The sequence below is a fragment of the Anas platyrhynchos genome, chromosome 18 (assembly GCF_047663525.1).
Source record: "Anas platyrhynchos isolate ZD024472 breed Pekin duck chromosome 18, IASCAAS_PekinDuck_T2T, whole genome shotgun sequence".
NCBI classification, from domain to species: Eukaryota; Metazoa; Chordata; class Aves; order Anseriformes; family Anatidae; genus Anas; species Anas platyrhynchos.
Window position 1 is genome coordinate 4559012 of NC_092604.1, and position 19006 is coordinate 4578017.

Genomic DNA, 19006 nt, shown 5'->3' on the forward strand with positions numbered 1-19006 from the left:
GCCCACCACGGGCCTGGTATGACGCTGCTCTGCTGCCTGTTGCTTGTTCCTTTCTCTTGCTGCCCACTCACATCCAGACATCTGCACTTTGTCAGACCACGGCTGAGCTGACAGTGAGGTGATCCTGACCAGTGTCTCTCATTCACTTCCCCTTGTTCTGACACTTACTGATCCAGTCCAGGCTGCTAAACTAGGGGTAAAAAATGACAGATTTTAATTTCTTTCTTTTTGGTAGGGTTAGTCACTGTAGCTTCTGGCAGACCACCAGTGCCTGAGGACAGACAGCTATGGCACATGCTGAGGGGAACACCGTGCTGGCACCCCTGCAGCCCCGCGGGCTGTCCCGCTGTGAGCGGGTGCGAGGCTTTGGTGGGCAGAGACCTCAGCTGGGTGCTGAGCCCCTTCCCCTCTGCGCAGGGCACGCTGCCCTTGCTGAAAACAAACTTTGGGGCCAACTTGGTGGGACCACAGTGTTTTTGGATGGCTTGGGGGTCGCAGCCCCGACTCTCGGGCTCTCCATCTCCACGATGCCACGGCCACACCACAGCTCCCGCGGCCCCCTCTCCGCGTTTTGCGCGACCCCGGCCCTCACGCCCGGGGCTGCCTCAGGGGGCAGCCGTGCCCTCCGGCGGCCATGGCACCCTCCCCGCCCTCGGGGCCGCTCGCCCCGCTCCGCCCCGCCGAGGGCGGCCCCGGGGGCGGCTCCGCGGCCGGCGGCGGGGCCTGCCCAGGTGCGGCGGGCGGAGGCGGCGGCCGCGGCGCGGCAGTGCCCCCTGTGCCGCCGCCATGAGCAGCGCGGAGCCGCCGCCGCCGCTCGGGGCCGGGCCGCGGGCTCAGCCCGCCTGGAAGCGGGAGATCCTGGAGCGCAAGCGGGCCAAGCTGGCCGGGGCGGCCGGCGGCGAGGCGGAGCCCCCGGCCGGGCAGGCGGCGCGGGGCTCGGCGGCGGCGGCGGCGATGGGCGAGCGGCTGGTGGTGGCCGAGAGCCTGGGCCCGCTCCGGGAGAACCCCTTCATGCGGCTGGAGAGCGAGCGGCGGCGGCTGCGGCAGGGGCTGCCCGGGCACGGCCCCGAGGCGGCGCGGCCGCTGCAGCAGCTGCTGGAGCTGTACAGCGCCGTGCCGGGCATCCGCACCATCCGCGCCGACAACATCCTCATCATCGAGTCGCAGCCCGACGCCGCCGCCGCCTCCTGCTTCGCCGACGGGGACTCGCTGCCGGGACGCCGCCGGGAGCCGGCCGCCGCCGCCTCCTCCTCGTCCTCGTCCTCCTCCCCGCCAGGGCGCCGCCCGGACCCGCTGCGGGAGCTGCTGGCCCGCCAGGGCGCCGCGCTCGCCGAGATCCGCGCCGAGCAGGTCTTCATCTACGAGGCGGCCGAGACGCCTGAGGCGGCCGAGCCGGGCACCGTCAGCCGCCTCCTGGAGAAGTTCGGGCAGCGACCGCGGGGACGGCGCCGCCGGGGCGGGGAGGCGCTGCCCGGGCCCGCCGCCGCCGCCGCCCCCCCCCGGGCCGGGCCGGGTTCCCCCCCGCCGGGGCCGGGCTCCCCCCGGGCCGCGGCTCCCCCGAAGGGACCGGGCTCCCCCCGAGCCTCGGCGCCGAAGACGGGACCGGGACCCCCGCCGGCGGCACCGGGCTCCCCCCTGCCCTTGCCGATCCCCCCCCGGGCCGCCACCCCCCAGCCGCTGCCGGCGCCCCCCCTGCCCCCGGCGTCCCCCCGGGCAGCCGCCCCCCAGCCCCCGGCTCCCCAGGCGGCCCCGGTGTCCCCCAGGGCTGCGGCCCCCCAGGCGGTCCCACTCGCCCCCCAGGGTGTCCCCAAGGCCGCGGCTCCCCAGGCCAACTGCTTCCTCCACAAGATTGGCTCCAACTCCTTCACTGTGACCCCACGGGGTCAGCCCCCCACCGGCCGTGTCCCCGAGCCAGCTGGCCATGTCCCTGAGCCCCCCGGCCGTATCCCCAAGCCCATCGACCATGTCCCCGAGCCCCCCAGCCATGTCCCCAAGCCCATCGACCGTGTCCCCGAGCCCCCCGGCCGTGTCCCCAAGCCTATTGATCATGTTCCTGAGCCCCCCGGCCGTGTCCCCAAGCCCGTTGACCGAGTTCCTGAGCCCACCGGCCGGAGCATGCCGCCCAAGGGGCCGACAGTGCCATCCACCAGCGCTGCCAATGCCAGGAGGCCAAAGCCGGAGGAGGCCGAAGCGGCTGTGTCGCCCCCACCCAGTGCCAGTCTGGCCCCCAGTGCCACCCAGCCGCTCTCTGCGTCTGCCCCCCGGGCTGGGGGCTCCTTTGAGATCCTCCCGGCCCCAAAGCCCGACTTGGCTGCCATCCCTGCCCACGACCTGCAAGCGCAGGCCCTGGCCAAGCTGCGCCTGAATTCGCGCAACTCCTTCGTCTTCGTGCCCCGACGGGAGGGCGGCCCGGCTCTGCCCGTGGCACAGAGCACGGGAGCGAGGCCGCCGCCGTCCCCGCAGCAGAAGGTACAGAAAGAGCCCTCAAGGGTTTCCGCTCCGGAGCAGGAAGAGCCTGTCGCTTCCCTGCCGGCGCCTCTGGATCCGTTGGTACCTGTGACTTACATCGATGACATTGTGGAGCCAGACAGCGGGGAGCTCTCCCCCAGGGTCAACTTGGCCACGAGGACTGGGAACTTGGCAGATCAGCCTGGAGGAGCTGGCCCTGACCTGGAGATGGAGTTTTCCTCTGTGCCCCTCTACAGACCTCACTCTGCCTCCCCTGGTCTCCATCAGAGGGGAGGCAACACCTTCACTGTCGTGCCCAAAAGGAAGCCCGTTGCCTCGGGGCCGCAGACTCTTACTGATGCTGGTGGAAGGCTTCAGCGGGAAGAAGAGGAGGAAGAAGAAGAAAGCAAAGGAAAAGGCAAAGCTGTGGAGAATGTCGATGGGCCCCAGGTGGGGTTGTCCCATAAAAAGCGCTACCCCACCGTCAACGAGATCGAAGTGATCGGTGGGTACCTGTCCCTGGAGAGGTCCTGCATGAGCAAGACAGGCTCCCGCCGCAAGAAGGTAACTGCCTTGGGTGCCTCTGCTCTGAACAGGGAGGCCAAAAGTAGCTTCCTACTGCTTTTGGCTTGGCTTTTGGCAAGCGCTTTGTTTGTAGCTTAATCAGTCCTGTGAGCTGCTGGGTGGGGAGATGAGCAGCAAGCTTTGTGCTCTGCTCCTTTTGAGAGCCAAAGGCATGCCTGTGGGGAGCAGGGTTGGCGCTGTCCCACTGAGTAAGTTGGAGTGGGATGTCACCTATGATAACCACAGGGCTGCTTACTATTACTGCTTGGAGGTATGATAACGGAAAGGGAGATATTTCTGGTATTCAGCAAATTGAGAGGAGCTGCATGGTTTAATAGCTGCAGACTGTCCATCACTCTGTTTTTGCTCATGTGTTGAAGTCCCTCTGATCACTGCCTTGTTACAGAGTGCAGTGGGCAGCATGATGTTGGCGTCTTCCCCAGATTAGTGATCTATTGATAGAGGCTCAAGAATTAGGTCTCTATTAGGCAGAAAGAGATCAGCAACAACTTAACTCCTCTTGATATGATTATACCACCTGTCTGCTTATGTGTGGTTGCTGCTCTTCTCTGAAGAGCCAGGAGACTTCAAGTGCTCCAAGTTTCTTTGGAGCAAATGCCGGGTTTTCTCAGTGCTTGGGATCTAGTTTAGATTCTTGGGAGCCTTAAATTGGGAATTAAACTTTGTGTGGCATGATGAAATGTGTCTGGATGCGATCAAGACACAGGCATGTTGAAAGAGCGGGTTATTTTGCTGAACTGAAGAAGTAGGCGTGAATCGTTCTGCTCAGAAAGCAGCACACCGTGCTGACAGGCAGCATAGGCATCGTGTCACTACAAATCCCGATTTCTAGGCTTGCGGCGTGACATGTTTTTCCATAGCGGGAAGTGCTGTTTGACATTCCGTTACCTAAATTCAACTAAATATTTGATGGACTGAATCCACATGGGTGCCTGAGGCACTGAGCATTATAATTCAAGGAAATCCTTTGAATAGGATGCATCTCATTTGGAAATGAGGCAGCAAGTGCTATTTCTCTTGGCTTAATGTTATTAAGTTCCTTCGTAGGAGCACACTGTGTATATTAATCTGATCATGACTAAGGCAGGTGGCAAATCTGAAGCACGAGAGCCTTGCATCAGAATAGGCAAATCTGCACAGGTGTGGATTTTTGCTAAGTGCTTCTGCAGTTTTTCATTGTCTCCTGCAGGCAAGTTCGTAATCAGGCTGGAGTTGTTCTGCTTCCTAAACACCTCCACGCTGCCACTGCTTCCAGCTGTTTCCTTGGCTCTGCTCTGTTCAGTTTGGGGCATTAGTAGGATTTACACCAAATCCTGTGTGACATGCATGGTATAAACTGTGAAAATATCAAGATGCGTTACAGTTATGGGTACTCTGAGGATGGAGCAGAAAATACAGAGGAAACCCTGCAGGGCGAACTCTGAGATGTGCTCAACTCATGATGCTGCCAGAGGAGCTGATTGCTTTGTGCTGGACGCTGCTGCTGGAGCAGCAAATAGCCTTGCTTGTAAGAAAATTAACATCTTGTAAGAAAATTGACAGCTGTTTTGTCTGCTGAGTGCTGGATTTGTGGGGTGTCGGGCGGGTCACGGAGCTTCTCTGCCTCTGTTCTTATCAGTGTAATGGCATGAACTGTGCCCCTCTGCAGGCATTTTGAAAATGGAGTGTGGTGAGCACTGACTCGTGTGCAGGGGCTGTCCTGCGGGAGAGCTCGTGGAAAGAGCTGCCTCCTGGTGAAAGAGAGATTAAAGGCAAGGAGTGAACTGCCTGTTATGCTGCAGAGTTTGAGGCTGACATAAATGGGTAAGCCCTTCAGTAAATAAGGTCCAGCCTAAGGAGAAGCAAAGAGACTTAAGTTTCTGGGTAAAACGTGGCGATGCAGTGGGAGAAGCACCGGGGTTTTCTCTCTGTTCATTTCCCCTCACTAGAGGTGGCAAGCGTGGGATGTTGTTTGACTTTGTAGGCAGGACTTAGAAGATGCAGTAGCAAATGGAAAGATTTCTGTTTACTCGTAACCTAGAGGATGTTTGTGGCTTTTACTCTGGATAATCAGGCTGCATGTTGATGCCTGAAAAGGAAGCAGCTCGAACTAGACCACATTCCTTGGTTTCTTCCCAAGAGATTGCTGTGTCGTCAAGGCAACCAGCCAAAACCGAGGACTCTGTTTAAAGATAGGCTGGGGTTTGCAGAAACTTGGTTTTGGCCTGGATTGGGCAGAAGCAAAGCCTTCTGCGAGCTGGAAGCTGTGGTTTGGTAAAATCAACATCGCTCCTGCTGCTGGCTTTGGCACGAGGTGCCCGGGGCCTTCCAGGGCTGCTCTCCCTGGGCACAGCCGCCCCCTGCCTCAGCAGCTTCACGTCTGAATCCAGCTGGGGGTTTGCTGGCAGGTCTGTGTGTGCCAGCAAAGCAGTGTTCAGTGAGACTTTGGTTACTTGAAAATCTTCATCCACTTGCTGGGGTGTGGGAGGAATGGGGGCAAAACAAACAGCGGCCTGGGAGTGCCGCGGCCTGGGGGTGGGCAGGCCTTGGGGCTGGTGGTGTGTCAGCAGGGACGCTGATCCTTCAGGGAAACATAAATTATGTTTTTCTTAAAATGCTGAAATTCGGCCTCCCGGTCAGCCATCCGAGCCCTTCATGGGGCCACCAAGGTGCCAGTGATATGGGGCTGGCTCTGTCCATGTCCCTGGGGGTGCTCTGGTGTGCTGGGGCTGGGCTGAGTGGGCTGAGCGCTGCTGGGGGCTGCGTGCCGGCAGCTCCAGCCCCGGCTCTCGGGGGCACGGCGGCTGCTGCAGGGCCAAGTCCTGCTCCTGGCTTGGCTGTGGCCTGAAGGACGCTGCCTTCTTGCTGCTGGTGTTCAAGGTCTTTTGGAAAACAGCTTTATTGCTCCTTCCAGACACTTCAAGTATGCGAAGCAGCTGTTTGTTTTGGGGCTGGAGCTGTCATCCCCAGCTTGATACGGAGCTGGTGAAGGGTAGAGAGAAATGCTATGGCTGTGTTAGGGGGAAAAATAAAATTTTCCCAGCTCTTCTGTGTAGGCACTTTGAGTTGCCGTGGTGGGACAGGCATTCCCTGAGGGCTGTGGTGGTGAACATGGGGTTGTGTGAGATGGGCCATGGCCGAGACGAGCAGGAGGAGGGCAGAGCCCCGGTGGCGCTCATAGCGGGGAGTGGGCTGCCCGTATGGGCAGGGAGTTTGAGCTCTTGTCCTCCTGCAGCCACGGCAAGGCCCTTCAGCTCCATGACTATTTGAAGAGACCTCGCAGTGTGGTTCAGGTACAGCGAGAGGTGTGGCTTCAGTTGGAAAACCAGGCGAACGTTCGCTGCCCTGAACGGATATGTTTGGGCTCCAGCGGAGCGCTGGGCGGTCGCTGGAAGAGGCTGGCTGAGCTCTGCCGGTGAGGACAGGATACGTGTGCAGGGGTGGAAGGAGACCTGCTGACCCGTGTTCTAAACAGGGGATGGGAGAGAGGATGCAGAGCGCGGCTGGTGACCTCTGTTCAGCGCTTGTCTTCATCCTCTGCTATCACAGAAGAAATAAAGAAATCTCAGCCTGGCAGCAGTCCCAGGGGAGCACGGCAGCCCCGGGAGGAAGGGAAGGCTTTGCTGCAGGATGTGGATCTGTTGGACCTCAGCAGATAAAATCTGGCTTGGATGAGCTAACGAGAACCAATCTTTGTTTGGTTACCTGTCAAAATAACGTACGTAGGGTTGTCGGCATGACAGAAATCTGAGTTTCTGTAGAACATGTGACTGGCGTGTTGGAGCGAGCGATGGGGAAGAACTACCAGCTGCCGAGCCAGTGGGGTGCTGAGGGGTGGTTGTCAGTCCCCAGGCTTCACACTCTCAACCCAATGGAGCTTGGATTCTGTCGTGAAGGTCCTGTGCATAGAGAGGTTGTCCAGACTCTGCTCCTTCCTTAGGTCTTGTCACTCCTCAAGTGCATCACCCATCAGTTTGTTTGCCCTCTCCAGGACCTTGGTACCTCTTGAGGATCCTGCAGGAAAGGTGACTTGTAAGCCAGGCAACCCAAATGCTGTAAGTAACAGGGCTTGAGAGCCCACAGGCATCAGATTGGTGATGGTGTTAATACTTTTTGCTTGTTGGCTGGCTGTTTGCTGACTGCTGGGAGGTGAGCTGTAGCTTTGTATTGATAGGGCTTACAAGAACAAGGTTAGGGGGATCCAAACAACTGGAACCTAACGCCTCCCTGCTTCTCTGCAAAATTGTCTTTGAAGATGGAGTTTTCCAGTTTATGTCCGCTTTAGCACGGTCAATTTTCTAACATTTTGAGCAGCTTAAAACTTGAATGTGGCTTGCAAATGCCCACTTGAGTGTCTGTTGAAAAACTACTGCAAACACCCCTCAGCTTTTCAGCATGGACAGGATTGGGCAGCAGTTTTGTTGGTCTAACCTGCTGCACTTCTTGCTCTGTAGCTTTCCATCTGCTCACTTCTGCTGGAGATGGTCTCCTGTGAGAACCAGATGTAGGCTCAAGATGCTGGCAGGGATGAACACTGCAAGCTGTTGCCCAAACCTGTTTGGAGCAGGTCTGTACAGTGTGGAATCTCAATACTAGTGACTGCCTGCAGTATTTTTCGCAAGGTATAGCACAAGTAAATTAGCCCGGTGGTGGAAACAGAAATCTGTCTGCAAAAACCTGGCAGATTCCCTCTCTGTGTTCTGGAGGGCTCGGGTTGAAGATTTGTCTTGTTGAACTTCTTGGAGAGCCTGTACCTTGCCATTTTCTGTCTCGTGACTGCACTTTGTCATGGAAATACATCTGCTGCCTTTAAGGAGGGACTGCAGTATGTATCTGACATGAATGTATTGAATTTTTGGCAAATGAGGTCAGCAGTCACAAGTGCTGCTCAGAAAATACATGTCTCGGATGATCAGACGTGGTCCCTCCCGCGTGGAGATGGTTTCCAGCAGCGGTCAGATCTGAGCAGGATACCAGGACGGTGCTACTTCCCTGCCTTTTTCTAATTCTGCTGATTTTAGACTATGATGGTGATGGCTGAAGACTGTAGGATCTCGCTGTGGTTGTAGTCTAAACCACCTCACAAGCTGGACCTGAGGAAATTGGTGGGGAGGTATGTTCTTCTTTCTGTTTCCTTGCTGCCTGCCAGCTCCTTCAAGTGCTGGTACTGTGCTGTACCAAAGCACTGGCAGAGCAGATGAGTCATGTTTATCTCCTCTCAGTAGTGGGAAAGTTTCTGCAGCTCGAGGTTCTCTGTGGCCTTGCCACTCCCAGGCTTTGCCCCGTGCAGCAGCAACAGCCTGAGCTGCTCCCAAATTCCCGCAGTGCTCTTCCTTCCATCTCCTGCCACTGCCCGCAGCCTGATGAATGGGACCGAAGAGCTAAAATAGAAACTCTTACGCAAATAAGAGAGGAGCCTGCCTTTGAAGCTGGGTAGGACGTGCCCAGGGCTTAGTCTGGCCCCAGAGCTCGAGAGGAGATTTGGAGCACTCTGTGCTCTGAGTTCTGATCATGTGGATTACGGCTAACGTTATCTTAATCGGTTTCCTCAATCTATGCACCAGATGGGAGATAGTTTGTAATTTCCCTCTATCTCAAGTATTCAGCTTGTCTTGGGTTTGGGTTCCCCCCACGCACTCTGTTTTTTCCAGCATGTGGTCATGGTGTTCCTGAGAAAGGGTAGGGAGCACACGCTCAGACCAACGAGGGGAGAAGTCCTGCCTGTCAGCTGCTGTGTGGGAAGTGGCTGCAGAAAAGAAAACGTCAAGTTTCCAGCCTCTGTGGCAGTAAAGGAAATCTCAGTGGGAGCTGCAGCAGCACCTCCTCCACCTCTGGGCACCCCGGGGTTGTGCGGCTGCCCTCTTCAGCACTCTTCTGCCAAGGAAAACCTGTGCCATCCTAAAGCCAGTTCCAAAGCCAGGCTCTTCTAGCGACTGGGTATGCCGTGAGGCTGTCCCGTTATCTCCGTCTGGATGGTTTGTGTAGGAAGTCACGTGAAGTGTCTGTGTCATACCGAGAAACTTCTGTAAACTTCCTGGGAAGATCTGGACTGAAGGAACTCTGTGCTGATGTTTTCTGAGAAGTGCCCTTCAGCTGATCCTGGGAATTTGGCAGGGATCTGCTGTTTCACCAGCATCTGATGGACTATGAGTAAGCTGAAGGAAAACATCTCAAAGACGGTATGAGAGCAAAATGCTTGTGTGCTTAGGGAAATTGCATAGCTTGCAGCTAGTGAAAACACAGGTGTGAGGACACATCTGTAAGCCCCACGGTGAACTTGCTGCACTTAGTCATGTCTCTTCCAGGAAGCGTCTTTTGCATGTTGTAGTACAGACAGAGGGCAAGAGAGGTGTGAACTCTGACGTGCAGCATATACATGGAGCCTTTGGGCCTGAAGTCTGGAATAAGCTCCTTGCAAGGGTGGGAGTTACTTCTGTTCCCGACTTCTCTGTATTCCTGGAAAATGATGCTCCCTCTGACCCATTCCAGCTGGAGAAGGTTCACTTCCCCAGAAACAGAAACGTTTGTTCGGGCCACGCTGGTCAGGCAGGGCTGCACAGAAATGTTTGTGGGTGGCCTCTCCCAACACTGCCCCGCTTTGTAGCCACAGGCTGTCTGCATCGCCTCGGAGCTGCCTCTGGAGCAGGATCCTCTGCTGTGCCTCTCGCACAGTGCTCGTGAAGACACCAAGCCTTGGCACTGATTGCTTCGTGTTAGTGCCTGCTCTCTTTGTGCATTCAGACGAGACCGGTGCCGTATACAGGGAGAGAGTTGCCCGATTCTTACAGGCTAAGTAAGAGCTGAATTGCTTGTTAAGCTGTCGAGGGCTCTGGCTCCTCTGTCTGCAGATGTGTGAAGGAATGAAGGGATCCTTTGCTGAATGGCTGCTTTGTGCCACGTCAGGCTTGGACGCGGCTGCCCGGCGGGTGGTTGGGCGCTGGGGTCTCTTCTTGGCTGACCTGTCGAGGGAAGAGTTAACCAAGAGCTGTCTGCCCTGCCATGCTCTCTGGGACTGTCCCTACCCTGTCCCTTCTCATCAGGAATTTGAAACTTCCCCGTGTCTTGTACAAGGAGTTTAATATTTCGAATCTCCATGCATTGCTCCTATCTACCATGTGCTTCAGCATATTGATTACACAGAGCTGGCTTTGTGGGTTGCCTTGTAAATGGAGACTTTCTTGTTTTACCCTGTGGCTTGGGAGCTGGGATGCAGTCCTGGAGGCAATCACTCCTTTGCCAGCAACACAGCACTGCACTGATGTGCTACTGCTGTAAATCTTTAGTGTTTCCATCTCTATTCAGTAACTAGCTCTGTTATGCAGTTAATTGTTGAGGAGGACTCAGTGTTGCTCTTACAAAACACTTCTCAGAAAAGCATGATCAAGTGAACCTAAGGTGGAGCATCCAACAGAGCTCTTTGGTTTGTACAGAGTGGCAGAACAGAACCAGCTACAATTTTTGAGTGTGTTTAGGGTGCATCAGCCATAGCAGCATGGGGTTAATCTGATAGAGGAACCAAATCTTGCATCTCCCCCATCCTTAGGCACATCTGTCAAGGAAAAACCCTTTTGTCTTGTGTCAAGGAAAGCTCTTTATCTTCTCCCAAATGACAGCCAATGCCTTTTTAATATGCTGATGCTACTGAAAAGCTGGCCTGTATTTTGCAGCCCCCAGGGTACTGTTCCAGGCTGCCATGCATAGATTTTGTGCCTGGAGTTATTCAACAACCTGAGCTGACACATAACCCTGTTTCAGGTCGCGTACAGGCACATTGATAAGCTCATTGCTAACACATCCTTTATCTAAAAGTTGTAGAGAGAGAAGTGCATCAGGTGGGAGATCACTGAGTGCAGGTCACGACTGAAGCCCCTGCAGAGGGTGCAGCTTTGGGCCGCCGCCACCTCCTGCTAAATTTGCTGATCTGCGAGAATGCTCGGGCTGGGTCAGATGGAAAGCCCAGGGAAAACCCTTTGGGGATCTCTGTCTGCTGTGAAATGTCTACTTCTGCCCTCTGTTTCCAGACTTGCAGGCAGTTATTTGTACTTGCCCAGTGCCCCCCATGGCAGCATGGAGCGTGGAGGATGTCCTGCATTACAGCCCGAATGGGTCTTGGTGCATCGGGAGCTTTGCTGCCTGGCTGGTGACAGCTCTTGTGGATCTCCGTGGGGTGCTGCATATCAGCAGGTTTCCTGATGCACACCCAGCTGTCTGCTTTTGCAGCCTCAGGTCTCTGGAGCGATGTCTTGTGCTCGTTTCGTTGGCCAAATCTCTGACTACCAGTGTAGTCAAACAAATGTTTGAAAGTGTAGTCAAACAAAACTCAATGTAAGGCTGTACAGAAATGCAAAGTGTTTTTTTCCTTCAAAACACTGATTTTATTCATGCCTGTTTGAGGTTTTAGTCACTCGCTCTTTTGTAATCACGCTGAATTGTCCATGCTCCCAGCAGGTATCAACCGAAACCCTCCTGCTGGTGTTGCTGAGAAAGGAGGAGGCATTTGGTTGACCAGGCGTGAAAAGCTGCTAAACCAGCTGCCATAAATCACACCCAGCAGCTTGTTGGCAGCCCATGCACATCCTAGGGCTGTAGGAGACGGTGCAGTCCCTAATTCTGTCATTTCATGATCACGCTGCTCAGAGAGAGAATGGTTAGAGGGAAGTTAGTACCTGAAAAGAGCAGCTCTTGATTCCTGATGCTATGCAAGTGTTGGTGTCTTACAAATGCTTGGGTAGCATCACCACGTCACTGAAACATTGCCATGTCCCTCCTGTCACCACGCAGCAGCTGCTGCCCTATCACGGTTCCTACGTCAGGGGAGGCCATACATGGACCCTCACTTGCTGGAACATGGTTAAAGAAGAGGGTGATTTTTTTTTTTTTTTAATGACTAGAACAAATTTCTTTTTTAAAGACAAGGATATGAATTTCCAAAGACATTCCTGTTCACAAGGCGTAAAACACCCTGCACTGACACTGCCTTGGCTCTGCCACACCTGCCCAGAAGTGAGCGTGCTAATGGGTGGAGAAAAGCCACAAGAAAGAATTTGCTTCTGGAGCTAATGATGCAGATTAGCCCCATGGTTTGCTGTGGAGATTTGCTGTGATATCTGTGGGTTGTGAGAAGCCACCTGGTGTGTGCCCTTTCATCAGCTGCAGAGGCGCGCAGACTTTCCCACCTTGGTGTCTGCCAACCTTCATTGTTCGTGTAGCAGGTTCCTGTAAAGTGGCTATTTTTATTTCTGTTCTGTTTCTGTACGTGGGGGTGCTTTTGCTGTTGGTCTGGATGCAGACTGGGTCCTGACAGCATCTCCTGAAGCAAGCTTGCCTTTTTTTTTTTTTCCTTTTTGTTTTCCTAAGCTACGTGCAACTACCCAGATTTAGGCTTGTTGGGCAATGTTTACCCTGGCTTCCCTTTCCTGGGTACTCTATTACTCATTACTGCTCAAATCCTAGCAAATAAATAAATGATTTTTGCTATGGCAACAAGAATCTGGTGGCTGAGCCACACGATATTCCCTGAAAAACCTGCTTCGTTCTTCCCAGCGTGGCCCTGATGGCCGGGCGGACTGTTCCTCTATAGATACACGGCGTGGGGTTGAACTCTGGTTATGCGACACGGTTCTGCGCAAAGCATTCAGTTGAGCAAATACTGATTAATCCCTGCAAACATCCACAGCTGAAGGGTGCAGAGTTTGTCCTTTCTGCAGCTGGCGGCTGCTGATGCAGCAGAGGCGGGGGAGCTGCGCCGAGACGCCGCGAGCCGGCTCCTCCGACGGGGCTCCAGCATGCTTGGCTCTTCTGGGACGCATTTTTCTTCTCAAGAAAATGACCCCGTCACCTCTTGTGTTTCTGTAAAAGTCTGCATGGTCTCGCAAGGGGCTGCCTGGCCTCTGACTGTGCCATTACTGGGTTTCTGATTTATTTATTTCTAGGTGCTTCTGGGGCCAACCCAGCCCATGCTCCTTACGTGCAGTTCTGACTGCTCAGCTCTGCTCCTTGCTGCTTAGAGGCTTTTTGAGGCAACCATATAACCATGTTTCATTTCCTCTTGTTTTCCCTTAATAAGTCATCTCCATCCTTTCCTGGCTACACTGAGCAGCTCTGCGCTGCCCTGGCTGGCTCTCTACGGGGCTGTTCCTGGTTCTGGGGCCCTTTCCTCTCGGTTCTCCCTCTGCATGGGCAGAGGTGAACGTGTGTCCCCGGGGCGGCGCGCAGGAGCGGGGAAGGCAGTGGTGCTGGAGTCCGACCCCGTGCCAGCGGACGGTTGTTCCCCCACTGTTTGCTTTGCCTGGGCGCGTCCTCGAGAGCTGCTGGGCCCTTCCTGCTCCTTGGTGCCTCGCCTTTGGGTGCAGGGCTTGGGATGCCAGCACGGGGCGGGCCAGCGCAGTGTTAGGGGGGCTGCACCGTGGTGCACTCGTGCTGCTGTCAGCCTTCTTGCAGGCTGTGCTGCCTCGGGGAGCGCTTGCTGAAGCAGCAAACCCTCAGGGTACGAGCCCTCCCTCGGGCCCTGATGCGTGGGGCTGGCACCACTGCAGGCAGCGATTACTTTTCATTTTGAATAACTTCAGCGTTGCCTCCTACAGCGTTGTGGCTCCTCTGCGGCAGGGACCCGGCAAGCACGGAGCCTCCTGCAGCTCACCCAGCGTGGCCGCGGGCGAACCAAGCAGGGCTGCTCCGATTCGGGCTGGGCTGTGGCATGCGGCCTTGGGCGCTGCCGGGGATCCCCTGGTGACTGCTGCTCCTTCCTGCTCCTGCCCTGGCTTCGCTCCCTGGGTGGGGCAGTTTTCTCCCCTTGCTCTACGCACAGCTTTGGTCTAAATTGGTCTCAAAGTCATTTTTCTTAGAGATTTCCTTCTGCTAGCAGAAACCCAGGAAAACTTATTTGTGCCTCCTAAGCTTAAATTTGAAAAACCAGGTTGATCTGTCCTGTCCCCTTTGCTTGCCGTGCTTAGCCATGCGTTGCCCTGCAGCACACGCTGGCAGTGCTGTGCCTGGTCCTGGGGTGGCCCCGCAGCGTCCAGGAGCACAGGGCACTGCCGTCCTCGCAGCCCTTGGAGCACAGAGGCCACATTGTGAGCTCTCGCTGCCTGGCTCGGGTCAGGGAGCATCTAGGGCAGCAGCAGGGGTAAGAAATTCAGCAAACAGCAGCCAGGGTGCTCTGATCTTCAGGGCTGTTGTACTGCACTCCCTTTTCTCAGAACTGTAATCGCGCCCCGTGTCACCTGGGGACAGCTAAAGCGGCCGGGGCAGGGAGTGGGGTGAGGCAGCTGGCTGCCCTCTGCTTCCATCCCCTTCTCCTGGGGTGTGGGGAAAGGAGGCAGCCTGTGCCCGGGGCACGTCCTGGGCTCGGGCAGAGCAGCACAACGTAGCAGCCCGCTCTGCTGTGTCCGCAGGCTCCCACCCCTGCAGTCGTGCGCTCGGCCTGAGCAGGGCACGCAGTGGCACCAGGGTTGCACCAGGCGAAGGAGATGCCGAGGTGGCTGCTGCAAGAAGTATTTGTGTCTGAGCAGCACGCGTGGTGTGAGGTTCCCTGAAAGCTGCTTAGGGCCGCGTGCTGTTTCTTGACCTCTTGTGTATTTTGTACGTGAAGGAAACTGCAAATACGGCACGTGGGGCAGATGTGCTGTACTTTCTTCCTTCTGGTCATTACACAGAATCAGAAGAAATCTTTTGAATCAACTGGTTCCTACTGCCTGTCACAAGCAACTGTGTCTGTTAATTCTGTTCATAACCCTATTAGCTCAATTTTAAATGCAGTTATAAGTAAAGGGATCTCAGCACCCTTTTAGGCAGCTGGTCCTGAACCTTGATCCGAGTTGGCTAGATACTTCCTTATTTTTGGCTTAAAATAAGCAAGCTTATCCTCCTTGTTTGTCTGTGTTGTATGCTGGCATCAGCAGTTCTTCTCTGCTCCTTGGTGTTTATTTTTTTGGTGCACTTACAAAGAGCCATTATGCTTTTTCTCAACCTTTATTTCTGCTGGCATGAACGGGCTGAATTTCATCTCCACTTGTTCAAGAATGATGAATTGTAACCAGGTCTTCTAAGCAGGAGTGTAGGTAATGATTAGGACAGGTAAAGCAGCAGGTGAACAATCCCTGCCCTCAGCTTTTGCTTTGGATTTGGAAGACCACATCTGCAGGTACTGTGTCTGGGTTTGGCCTTCCCACTGCAGGGAAGATGTTGAGAAACTGGAGCAAGTCCTTCAGAGGCCACCAAGGGCTTGGGCGTGAAGCTGAGGAAGCCGTTCTGCTCAGCCTGGAGGAGAGGAGGGGGCTCTGATCACTGCCTCCTGCTTCCTGCTGTGTGTTAGAGGGAGGTTGGAGCCGGGCAGTCCCAGTTTCCAGTGGAAATTCTTTGCTTCATTCCAGGTTTAGTTAAGCAGCATCCTAATGATGATTACAGTCCTGTAACCAATTCAGAATGTTCTCAGTTATTCACAGGTGATGAATTTAAAATCCTGAGCAGGCTCTCAGAGCAAGGGCTGGTCTCAAACATCATCCCATGCGTAGGGTTCTTGCTGTCTGGTCTTCTGAATGACCCATGAAATTCTGTTTTTTCCCTCAGCCAGGTTGCATGTTGGAGTCATCTTCATTTCTCAGTCTCTCAGTTATTGCACAAAGGTCACTAGTGAGAAATTTAATAAAACCAGTTTTGAAACAGAACCTTAGGGACCTCCCATTTGTCCAGTATTTTTGCTCTCTAATACCACCTGTTACTGTCCTTCCCTTAGCTGCTTCTATCTTCTTACTTCTGGTGTTAATTCTTTTTTTTTAAATCTACCATAAATAGTTTTTTTGCCGTGATATCCTCCCAAAAATGTGGCCCTAATCACTGATGTTTCTATTGCCTAGAGCATGGGTACACAAACGAGTCGGCAGGCATTAGAGATGCCACCTTTTCAACAAGAGCATGTGAGGATGCTCTCCTCTCCTTGTCATGTCCTCCTGAGGGACGTGCTGGCAGCTCCTGGCTGCTGGCATCACGATGTTAGGTGGTGGCAAGGTGTGTGCTGGGACAAAACACCGGAGCACCTCTGAGCCTCCTGACTCTGTCCCATCTGTTTGGCCATCTGCCTTTGTGGTTTCTGTCAGTGCGGTACGAGGTTCTGCAAGGCACGTGGGGAGAGGTGTGGGAAGACGCGATGGCTTCCTTGCTGTAGGGCAAAGCCCTGGGATGGGAGGTGGTCGTTGCCAGAAAAAAACTGGGCATCAGTGGTTTCTCATGCTGCTTTGTTAATAGTTCTTTTTTGCTGTTGTCTAGATGAAGATCTCCTTCAACGAGACAAGTTTGCAGACCATGTTTGAGTATCCGTCAGAGAGCTCACTGGCAGAAGAAGAGGACGAAGAGGAAGGACACGCTTCTGAAACAGAGGAGGACAAGCCTTGCACCTTTCACATTCCACGCCCAAATAGCACTTTGCATCCCAGTACACCTAACTCAGGTGAGCGAGGTGCTCTGTTGGCATCGTGGGGTTATTGGTGGTGTCTGCCACTGTTTATGTTTCCTACAGCCCATTATGGTGCTCCATGCAGCTGGAAATGTTCATGGAAGTGATCTTCTGCCAGCTGACAGCAGAATTGGGGCTTAGTGGGGACAGGGCTTGAACCAGATCAGGGAACTCCCAGACTTCTCTTGCCTGAGATGCTATGTGTTGTCCCAAACTTAAAAATACGCTTCATGCTCCTTGCTAGGTTAACTGAGAGGGGTAGGTGGTGCCGTGATGTCTGCTAGGGAGCTGACAGCCCCTAGAAAGAGCATTGTATGGGCTTTTACCTGCAAAAGGAACAAGTTCCTTGCCCATCCTGCAGAGGCACAGCTTCAGTCCTGTCCATGGCCAGGATCCTGACCCTTCTTCCTTTTGGAGTGGTGAGAAGTGCTCATGTAAGCTTTGTCCTTCCAGCAGATCTATCCAGCTACACCCCAAAGCACTCTGTGAAGTTCAGCGAGTGGCAGGAGCAGAAGTACGAGGAGATGCCTGCTTCCGAGAGACCCCTCCTGAAGGAAGCTGACTCCCATGGGAACCAAGTCATGGTGAGACTTCAAAGCAGGTTGTGGCTTTGTCCTGTCCCACTCTTATCTGGCTCTTGGATTAGTCTGTGCAGCGGGTGGGACAGGACGTGCCTTCCCCTGAACACCTGCGTGGCACACCTCGCTGGGCAGGGGAAGCAGAGATCAACACAAGCTTCCACCGCCCCCAGCAGCCCTGCCTCTCCCTGTGTGTGAGGAAGTCTTAAGGCAGCTGGCACGCTTTGTACTGCAGGGCACTTTTGGAGGGGAATTAAATGTGCTCGTTAGCCCCGGGCAAGGTGCCAGTGCAGCCTGCACCACCCAGAGGTGTGGATACTCACTTGCTCTAGATTTGATGATGTCTCCGTTTCGACTCTGCTTTCTCCACAGCTCACCCCAGCGGAGAAGGGCGGACTCTCCGACTTCAGCAGTGAGCCTGCCCTGTACTTCTGATCGCTTCATCCTGTAGCCTGCAGCAGCAGCTGCTGGACAGAACCCGTCAGTGCATCTCCCGAGACTCCATGCAAGCACCACAGAAAAAAGCTTCTGGGTCCCTCCCTCATCGCAAGTTTTCAGAGGATTCTGATGCCAAGGGTGGACTAGATGCCATTGGGTGTCTATGGAGAATATTTGCACTGGATTCTGGGACCTAACTACTACTTTTAGGGCATATGACTTACTCTACCTGTGGCCTTGCATATTCCTTGTTCAAGATCAGCTGTCGATTAGACAAGCCTCTTAAGAACCCACCTGTAATACAGGATGGATGCAGATTCTCTTAGTACTTACCTGAGTCTGCTCATCCAAGCATTGTATGGGGTCTGGACAGCTTTTGTAACACTTCCTTACTGGGGTCCCTAACGAGAGAACAGTTCTGAAGGTTGAGCACTGGGAATATCTGGGCAGGTAGCTGGATTCACAGAAGGGGTTGTGATGTGACAGTGGGATTACAGTGGGTGTCAGCTTGGAGAACTGTTGAAGGTTCATGTTTTGTTCCCAAAATGTTTCTGGGTCTAGTTTCCCTGAGCTGTCATGGAATTTATGTGCCAGTTACGTTCTTGTGAAGGAAGCTGAATGTGAGGGATGGGAAGGGGAATAAATGCTTTTAGTTTTAGGTGTCACTTTTGCACTGATCTGTAAAGAAGCGCCCAGTCTAGCTTGGCTTGAGCCTCTTGAAAGATTCCCAAACATTGGCCATAGCTTTGATCTCTCCGTAACTGCCTCTGCTGTCCAGTCTCTAATAATTGCTAATCGTGCTTGTTTGCCAGTTCCTCTTATTTCGTTCCAGAATCTAATGAGGCCAGGTCCACGATTTATTTGTCTTGGTGGGGAGACTTGCTTCTTGCCATGCTCACTCTGCTTCTCTATGCAAAGCACAGAAGGGCTGTTTCACTCCTTTCTTCTGCAGAACTTGAACAAGGAATATGATTTTTTTTCTAGCGTTTTTATAGTTCCATTGTAAATGTTTAATGCAGCCAATATGCAAAGAAATCTGCTAGACTCTTCCATTTAAATTCTCTACTACTGTAAACTCAGGGTCAAGATTGCACTCTGGAAAAGACTGAACACTGCTGCTAATGTGATTTGTACTTCTGAGATTAAAAGATGCGGTTGGAATAGATACGGCCTCTTTGGGCTTGGTGAAATGAGTGGTACCCCAGCATGTGGCTCTGTCTAAAGGACCAGGCTGGCATCTTCTACATTTGATGCTTTTATTGGTTTGTCTATTATATATAGACAATGAATGTCAAGCTGATACCGATCTAAGAACTGAAAATGTTCTGGATACCTTGCACTCATTTTGGTGTATATTGTAGCAGCAGCAGGAGGAAGTTTGTTCTGCTGAAAAATACAGTTGAGGATAAGTGTTAGGCCATACCTACTTCTGCCTGTTCTCCTCTTCATCTGCCCTGGGTGCCTGTGTATTTCAGGAAAGATAATCCATAAGAATGAGATACCAGTTTGTTAAATGTTGGCTGGAGGG

At 53.9% G+C, this 19006-nt stretch overlaps 1 protein-coding gene across 2 annotated transcripts; it reads left to right on the forward strand.

The window, feature by feature from the left end:
• The first annotated feature begins 729 nt into the window (after positions 1-729).
• TPRN (taperin) lies at positions 730-18643 on the forward strand. Of its 2 annotated transcripts, none has more exons than XM_027470954.3 (4): positions 730-3012; positions 16276-16456; positions 16916-17046; positions 17413-18643. In XM_027470954.3, exons 1-4 carry the CDS (start codon positions 787-789, stop codon positions 17473-17475), a joined length of 2601 nt encoding a protein of 866 aa, XP_027326755.3. In that variant the 5' UTR covers positions 730-786; the 3' UTR covers positions 17476-18643. The 2 variants fall into 2 exon arrangements, with proteins under 2 accessions (XP_027326755.3, XP_038021064.2); XM_038165136.2 differs by having other exon boundaries at positions 16919-17046.
• Positions 18644-19006: the final 363 nt, after the last annotated feature.